Genomic DNA, 9,499 nt, shown 5'->3' on the forward strand with positions numbered 1-9,499 from the left:
CAATGGCAAGGGAGAATATACGAGAGTGTCATCGAGGTTACCGCCCTTGCTTATGGTTGATGGTGTCAAAATGGTGAAGTGGATGTTGTCGATGACGAGTCCGTGGCGAAGATGAGCGGCGGTGATGTCGGTGTCGAACCGTCCCTAAGTAGCCGAAACACCTTAGGAAACGGGAACCGCAACTCAAATTCTCCAAGAAAAAAACTTGTCCAAATTGTCGGAGGTGGTAGCGGGTAAGCTATGGTGGTGATTGCAGAAAGCGGTGGTCGTATGGCTATGCGGGAATGCAATGGGGGATTATTGGAGTGGTGGTGCGAAAGAAGTAGGGGTGGCTGAAAATTTTCGGGTGAAAAAATTCAGTCTCGTCAGGTTAATTAGGTCGGACGACCGGAACCTGGGCAACTTTGGGTTGCAGGATGAACTATGGGGTTCATGGGGAAAAGAAAAAATTGGTCAAAATTGGACGAATTTCGTGGATGGAAGTGATGGTATAGATGGGGGAAAGCTAGATCTACCTGCAACACATCAAATCCAACAAAACTTCTTCAAACAAACAAATCACAAAAAATTGGTATGGCTATTTTTGTGGGGATATTCGAAATTGGACAAAAACACACAAAATTAGGATGGAAAACGGGGGTAGGGACTCAAAATCGTGATCAACCTTGGCTCATGATACCAAGATGATTAGGGTGGAACCCTAGGGCTGATCTTTCATGATTTGGAGGGGATGCCCGAAGAACACGATGAACACACAATGGGAAAACATGGGGGGGAAACGATAGGAAACACGCAAATCAACGAGATTCAATTACACATGTGCTAGATCCTACTACACAAAGAGAGATACACAATTCAAATCCAACACAATACGATACAACTGGTAGGTAGTCCTTCCCAATCCGTGAGGAGATGGGGTCTTGAATTCACAAGGGGATCTTCCCTAAACAGGGTCTTGAATCCACTTGGGGGATCTTCTCCTAGGAGGCCTCGGTCTCCAAATGGAGTAGGTATCAAGTGGATGAGCAAAACTCTATCTCCAAAACGAGCTATCACAATGCTAACCCTAACAAGAGGGAGGAGTGTATATAGTCTAAAGGGGCGAATGGGTACATGGGCCTTGGCCCTAGTCACTGTGCGCAGACAGGCGTCGGACCTCTGGAGGGTTACGGACGTCCGGAGGCTTGTGAGGGTCCGGACGTCCAGAGGGCGTCGGATGTCCGGTGATTCGGCTCTGGTCAAGTGTCTCGGATGTCCGAAGGGCGTCGGACGTCCGGTGTCTCGTTTTTCCGGAAGGTCTCGGATTTCCGGCATTTTCATTCTATGATGGTGGTGCCGGATGTTCGGAAGGGCTCGATCGTCTGGGTGCTGGGAAGTGTCGGACGTCCGGACCGGGTCGGTCGTCCGGACGCTATAGCACTCGCTGGCTGGGTCCTTAGACTGGCTGGTGTTCTAGTCGTCAGACGTCCGGTATTGTCCGGTCGTCCGGAGGCTGTAGATTCCTGGCAGCTCTTTCACTAGATCCTTGTACTTGGTGTTCTCATCACCTTACCCATTAGATGTAGTTGCTCCATGGCTTTCCTCTAAGTACCTGATCACACATGGGGTCTCCGCTTGAGGTAGTAGCCATGTCTCACATGTGGAATGTGTTAGTTCGGAGAGGAGCGAGTTCATCTTAGTTTGGATAGCCCTTGCTCGAGCTCTAGTCTTTGGTCCATGTGGTGTCGTAGGAGACGAATGTAGGTCCACGGGGATGACCATAGGATGCTCCGCATCAGGCGGTCATGGGACCCACCTGTAAGTAACTCAGCGAAGAGGTATATGCTTACGTGTCGGGTCCATTTATTGTACCAAAAGCATATAAAAGTATGTTATCGATGCTAGACATGAAGTGTCATCAGGCGGGCTGGTTATTCACATGCACCTCGTAGCCAAGGTTCCTGGGTTCGAACAAAGGCCCGCGCCTTTTATTTTCCTATTTCTCACACCCAACACGTGCTGACAAGTGGGACCTGCATCTTATACTAATTCTCCTCGCCAGCTCCCAGCCACAGCCATGCTGGCACGTCACATGGGCAATACATATGTTCGGATACTGGAGGAGGCACCGTATTTGCATGATGGAACAAGTTAGAGCATCAGTTTTATGTATTTTGCAACATTAGAAACCAAAGTGACTAACAAGTTAAGGCACATGTGGTGCATTTAACTCTTTTCTATGCAACTCCAGATGTGCAGCTTTGGTTGACTCCAGAAGATGATTTCTAAAATGCTCTACTATAAATAGCATACACAAATAAAAGTATACACAACAATTCAATGCTCAGAAGAAATTAAAGTGCAAATGTCTCTTTTCGAGCAGGATAATCATTATTTTTGAGAGGGTCCAGAAATAAACTGACCACACGTATAATATCAAAATATACATAGAAGGCAACAAATCCAACATTAGATAGGCGAACTAAGCATAGCTAAATAAACCGCGTATAACATCAAAATATACGTAGCAGGCAACAAATCCAGCATTAGATAGGCGAGCTAAGTATAGCTACCTTACATGATTAGGTTCCTTGTGGTAGAATCAGCCCACCCAGACTCAAGTGTCTTTTTGTACCACAAACAGTAGAACAATTGTTTTACGGCAATTCTCATTAATAAATCATATATACAAATACAAGAAAAGTGGTAAAGCAGTCAATCAATTCCAGTTCTGGGCAACAGGATCATCAAAAAATTACAAGTTTTATTCTACCCAAATTCGGATCTTTTCAGCTTTGGCCGGCTTGGCTTTGATCTGGCCGGCCCATAGGCCACCTTGCAAGTACAGTAATGTGAGGAGCAGCAACTTGAAGATCTTATCATTTCTGGTCGACCAGATACCCCAGCATTCCATGATAACAATGTCCAAGGCAATGTCCTATGGAAGCTGAAGTAGTGCAAGTTGAATGTCATCAAACACTGAGATTCCTCTGTTTCTATTTGGGATAATACGGTCCTAGCACTGAAGAGCAAAATGGCAATTCCAGAAGAGGTGCAACAAAGTTTCTTCTGTGTCATCCACACAGATTGGACAGTTATAGTTGTCCAAGTGCATAATCTTTCGGTGAAGGAGGTTTCTGGTATTAACCTTATCATGAATGAGCAGCCAAAAAGAGATCTTGTGTCTCAATCTGCAGGTGGTTTTCCATGTCTTTGAATGAAGTATGAGCATTGTTAATTCCCATCATGTGCTTATACATCTGCATGGAAGAATATCCTCTGGGTTTTGTGCGTCTGCAGTGTGTTTCTAAAAAGAAAATCCAGCATTAAGTAGGTTTACAAGCTTCACATCCACGTCTTTTAGGAATTGGGCAAACGCCAAGTTGGACGAGCCCCCTTCCTGGAGCGCCTCAGCCGCCGCATCCTTCACTGCCGCTACCCGCACCCTGAGTGCCGTGCCTCCCTCGGACGCCATAACCCATCTGACCTTCTCCTCCACCTCCTCAGCCTTAACCACCTCTTCATTGTAGCCTCTCATCTCCACCCCAAGCTTCATTCCCTCCACTATGTGCACCTTGTTCACCTTCTGCTCCGCGTACAGCGGCCAGCACAGCAGCGGCAACCCTGCCGTGATGCCCTCCAGTGTCGAGTTCCAGCCGCAGTGCGTCATGAATGCGCCGGTTGCCCTGTGACGCAGGACCTCCACCTGCGGCGCCCAAGACTTCACCACGAGCCCTCTGTCCTTGGTCTTCTCCAAGAACCCTTCCGGCATGAGCGCCTCGAGGTCAGGCTCCGGCAGCGGATCCCCGTGCTTCTGGTCGGGACTGCGCGGGCTCCGCACAACCCACAGGAACCTCTCCCCTGACTTCTCCAAACCAATTGCAATTTCCTCTAGCTGCTTACTGGTGAATGTGCCCAGGCTGCCGAAGGAGAGGAACACTACGCTCTGGTCCGGCTGCGCGTCCAGCCAGCGGAGGCACTCGTGCTCCTTGTCTCCGCCTCCAGAGACCAACGGCCCGATGCAGTAGACCGGCGGCGTCGCACGACCAGGGACGCAAAGTCCTTCGCTGAGAGCGCTCAGTGCGGGCTTTTCCAGCGAGTCGAAGGAATTTATAAGAATTCCTTTCGCCTCCGCCATTCGCTGAAACATGCGTAAGACGTACACGAGTGCTTCATCGTCGGCGATAACTTCGGACGGCAGCTCCGAAGCCTTGAAAGGAGGAACACCCGGGAAGGTGATGATGGAGTCGCCGAGCTCTTTTACCTTGGCCGTATTGCTGGCGAACTTGCTCGGCAGGTTGAGGAAGATGGCGAGGTCGCCGGCAGCGGAGGCGAACGAGTAGTAGACCGGCAGCTTGAGCTCGGCTGCGACGTCCTGGGCGTCGACGCAGAACATGTCGAGGACGAGCGCGTGGACGGCGGGCAGCGAGCGGAGGAAGTCGCGGAGGGGCGCGTTCATGGCGGCGAGCGATTGGATAACCTTGACGACGTGGTGCCTGGGCCCGCTGTCGGGGTTGGAATCGGCGGGCGGCGACGGCAGGACGTGGAAGTCGACGGAGGGGTTGGAGGCCCTCGCGCGGGCGACCGCGGCGGAGAAGTCCGTGGACTTGACCTGCGGCTCGACGAGCGCCAAGGTGACGGCCAGGCCGTGCTTGAGGAACAGCTTGGCAACCTCGACCATCGGCACCAGGTGGCCGACGCCGAGGCCAGGGTACAGGACCACGGTCTTCTTCATCGCTTCACTTCACTCTTCTAGCTAGTACGAAATGGTTTTGGGTTGGTCTGATGTTGTGCCTCTGCTCTGCCGCCCTGCAAACAAACCCACCGGGACCGGGGATAATATAGTGTGGCCCGCTCGAATCCAGTCAAATTTGGACATGGGGGTGGTCTGGTAGAGCAATGCATGGCCGCCCGACAGAATTTAAGCTCTGTCACGGTGCCTGAAGCCGCCGTCGTAAAGGGGCAGCTCCACTGTCCTCATCTCATCTAGAGTGGCGCCTTTGGGAGTGGCAACGTCATCCGTGACGGTACTCTCCGTGGAGCCTTTTTCACGCGAGTTTCCGCAATGCCGATCTGCTCTTCGTATCGAAGCCGTCTTTCTTCTAGAAGGCTTTGTTTGCTCACTCTTCAGAGCATTGCCACGAGCACAAGATACATTTCTCCTACTCAACCTGCCGATCGCCCATCGTCTGCCGTTATTGATACCGGTACGTATCTGCGACCACGACCCTTACTGCTGCAGTGACGTAATGAATGAGTTCTTTTCAACAGATTCAGGGTTCAGCAAAATTGAAAAGCACTTTTTTTTAAGAAAAGAAGGATGACCTCCGGCATTTGCATCTGGGCGATGCATACGGTCACTTTATTAATTATTCTCACAAGACCTTACAAAGTCATACAACAACAAGACTGAAACCACCGTCTAAGCAACAACTATCGCTACACCTATCCAATCATTGGCGGTGCCAGCATCCAAACCTTGTGTTGTCATGCTTTTAAAATGAAAATTTTTATGGACAAAATAAACAGGAATAGGAAGGCCGCACTTCATTTTACACATATTTCTGGTTGCATTTATCTATTTATCATTGGTGTCATTACCAAATACTCCCTCCGTCCCTAAATACTTGTTGGAGAAATGGATGTATCTAGACGTATTTTAGTTATAGATACATCTAATTTTATCCATCTCTCCGACAAGTATTTAGGGACGGAGGGAGTATTAATAGCTAACAAGTGACAAAATAAGCCTTTTACTATCTTAATTTCTTAATAAGAGAAAAAATATGGAAGAGGAAGAAGATGTAGTGTACAAATAGAAGAAAAAAGACCTTGTGCTAGATTCCTGCTGCACCCTCCGATCACTGGAGGTACAGTACTGCACTGCAGAGAGTCGGAGACTGGCTGAGGAGGCCGCCGTGCTCACGGTGGTGATTCCGGGCGGCGGGCAGCGTGGGCGCTTGGTGGGCAACATGCACCAACCTGCCGGCGTTGTGCCCCGTTGGACATTAGGGACTACATGGCAAGGTGAAAAAGGAGTAGCAGTAGAAAGAGTAATCACGGGATTTGAGAATCGACTGATTAGGAAAGTTATATTAGGACGTACAGTACGTTTGTACTTTCCTTTGTTATATGGGCCAGCCAAATCACAGGCAAAGCAGGTAATAAATGGGCTTGCCTTAGTCAGTTTGCAGAATCTGTTTTTTAGTGGTGGGGTAGGCAGACGTGGTAGTTTTCCATGTCCCAAATTGTTGTGTAGTCGCTCGACTACCCCGCTATAGCGTGGCTTCGCCACTATATTTTATTGATGAAGGGATGCATATAGTCTGGGCCTAATACCAAACAAATATCGCAGCCAAATCTAAATATCTAAGACCTGAGGTTCCAACCAGGACGTCTGCCGGGTATGGGGCACCTATCAGTCCGGCGCTCTCCTCAACCAAGACGCCTGCTGGGTATGAGGCCGCCGCAGCCACCTGCCACCAACCATCTTCAGAGTTGTACTGCTGCATAGACGGTGCCAGGTCTCTCTGCCATCGATGCCACCATGACGCCCGACAGCGTCGTCCTCCTACGCGAGTCCATCCTCCCACAACGAACTCCGAATCTGCACTGTGCCACGCCGTCAAGATCCGTCGCCATCAGTGTGTAAGATGAAGCACCGCTCCACCAAAGATCCGTCCTCAGGTCCCTCGATCACGTGTGTACCTCCAAGAATGACGCCCCCAAGGGAGGAACGACACCAGAGCGCCGCCGTCATCCGATCATCCGATCTGGGGTTTCCCCCGGAGGTAGCAGAGAGTGGTCTTGAACTTCTCCATGGCGATGCCTTCAAGAAGGGAACGACGCATATAGCGCCGCCACCTCCTATCTTAGCAGGAGCCGAAGGCAAGTTTTCACCCAGATCAGTTTGAAGGGATCCAACTCTCGTGCCCGGGCCGCCGTCACCACCAGCACCACCAGGCAAACCCTGGAGTACCGACATATCAGCGAGCCGCTGGCACCACCGCATCCAAATCGCCGGCCACGCCGGGCCGCAGCCATCCTCCGCGCCGTCCGGGTCAGAGACGAAGCCGCCGACCGCGCATAGGGACCACCGCCGCCTGCACACGCCGGAGCGCCGCCGAGATCCCAGCGCCCGCCACCGCTTGCCGAAGCCAACCACCCGAGCACTGGCTCCACCGTGGAGCCATCAGATCGGGGAGGAAGACGCGCGCCGACCACCCTCGCGTACCCCCACCGCACGCCCGAGCGTCGGCGCCACCGCGGCGCCATCAGATCGGGATGAGGAGGAGCCTGCGTGCTCGCCGCCCCGCGCAGAGCACACTGCCACCAGCGCCGCAGCGCCACCAAGCAGGGAAGCCCCGCCCAGATCCGTCGGCGGCCCGACCTGTCGCCGAGCCGAGCGCCGCCGCGAGGGCCGGCCGGCCCGCTCCGCCCAGGAGCCTCGCGAGGGGGAAGGGAGCCCTGCCGCCGCCGACGCACGCGCGGGCTTTACCCGGTGATACTTCTCCAACGTATCTATAATTTTTGATTATTCCATGCTATTATATTACCCCTTTTGGATGTTTATGGGCTTTATTTTACACATTTATATCATTTTTGGGACTAACCTACTAACCAGAGGCACATCCCATATTGTTGTTTTTTTGCCTATTTCAGTATTTCGAAGAAAAGGAATATCAAACGGAGTCCAAACAGAATAAAACCTTCGGGAGCGTGATTTTTGGAACAAACGTGATCCGGAGAGCTTGGAGTGCAAGTCAAGAAGCTCCCGAGGACCCCACGAGATAGGGGGCCGCCCCCCTGTAGGGCGCGCCCCCTGTCTCATGGGCCCCTCGGGGGGCCACCGACGTACTTCTTCCTCCTATATATACCTACGTACCCCGATAACATCCAGGAGCACCATGAAACACAATTTCCACTACCGTAACCTTCTGTATCCGCGAGATCCCATCTTGGAGCCTTCGTCGGCACTCTGCCGGAGGGGGAATCGACCATGGAGGGCTTCTACATCAACATCCTTGCCCCTACGATGAGTTGTGAGTAGTTTACCACAGACCTACGGGTCCATAGTTATTAGATAGATGGCTTCTTCTCTCTTTTTGGATCTCAATACAATGTTCTCCCCCTCTCTTGTGGAGATCTATTCGATGTAATCTCTTTTTGCGGTGTGTTTGTCGAGATCCGATGAATTATGGGTTTATGATCAAGTTTATCTATGAATAATATTTGAATCTTCTCTGAATTCTTTTATGTATGATTGAGTTATCTTTGCAAGTCTCTTTGAATTATCAGTTTGGTTTGGCCTACTAGATTGGTCTTTCTTGCCATGGGAGAAGTGCTTAGCTTTGGGTTTAATCTTGCGGTGTTCTTACCCAGTGACAGAAAGGGTTGCAAGACACGTATTGTATTGTTGCCATCGAGGATAACAAGATGGGGTTTACATCATATTTGCATGAGTTTATCCCTCTACATCATGTCATCTTGCTTAATGCGTTACTTTGTTCTTATGAACTTAATACTCTAGATGCAGGCAGGAGTCGGTCGATGTGTGGAGTAATAGTAGTAGATGCAGGCAGGAGTCGGTCTACTTGTTATGGACGTGATGCCTATATACATGATTATGCCTAGATAATCTCATAACTATGCGCTTTTCTATCAATTGCTCGACAGTAATTTGTTCACCCACCGTAATACTTATGCTATCTCGAGAGAAGCCTCTAGTGAAACCTATGGCCCCCGGGTCTATCTCTTATCATATTTGCTTTCAATCTACTTTATTTGCATCTTTAATTTTTGCATCTATATTATAAAATACCAAAAATATATTTGTCTTATCTTACTATCTCTATCAGATCTCACTTTCGCAAGTGGCCGTGAAGGGATTGACAACCCCTTTATTGCGTTGGTTGCGAGTTCTCAGTTTGTTTGTGTAGGTGTGTGGGACTTTTGAGGAGCCTCCTACTGGATTGATACCTTGGTTCTCAAAACTGAGGGAAATACTTACGCTACACTTGCTGCATCACCCTCTCCTCTTCGGGGAAAACCAACGCTAGCTCAAGACGTAGCAACAAGGATTTCTGGCGCCGTTGCCGGGGAGGTCTTCGCTCAAGTCAAGATATACCAAGTACCCATCACAAACCCATCTCCCTCGCATTTACATTATTTGCCATTTGCCTCTCGTTTTCCTCTCCCCCACTTCATCCTTGCCGTTTTATTCGCCCTCTCTTTCCCAATCTCCTCCTCTCTTTTTCGCTCGCTTTCTTCCGCCTTGCTTTTGTTTGCCACTATGTCTGAAATTGGGGAGATTATCGTCGATATGGACAATAATAACACGGAAAATCCCGAGGCTCCGGCCGATGAACCCCCTATTTTGCATACTAAAAAGTTTCAAATCGGTAGTGGTAACATCATTGGCAAAGGTGTTATTCAAGATTTCTTTACTTGTGCCGGTGCTTTACCTTCCATGGGTTGTTCTATTCTTCATAGAACTAGTAGTCCTGCGGATACTATCGCT

General features: G+C 50.1%; 1 protein-coding gene across 1 annotated transcript; it reads right to left on the reverse strand.

Annotated features, from left to right (window-relative positions):
- Window positions 1-2,726: 2,726 nt before the first annotated feature.
- Window positions 2,727-4,876, reverse strand: LOC119276879 (anthocyanidin 5,3-O-glucosyltransferase-like). The gene has a single exon (XM_037558050.1). The coding sequence runs from the start codon at window positions 4,712-4,714 to the stop codon at window positions 3,287-3,289; it is 1,428 nt and encodes a 475-aa protein (XP_037413947.1). The 5' UTR covers window positions 4,715-4,876; the 3' UTR covers window positions 2,727-3,286.
- Window positions 4,877-9,499: the final 4,623 nt, after the last annotated feature.

This window comes from Triticum dicoccoides, chromosome 3B (genome assembly GCF_002162155.2).
Source record: "Triticum dicoccoides isolate Atlit2015 ecotype Zavitan chromosome 3B, WEW_v2.0, whole genome shotgun sequence".
Taxonomy (NCBI): Eukaryota; Viridiplantae; Streptophyta; class Magnoliopsida; order Poales; family Poaceae; genus Triticum; species Triticum dicoccoides.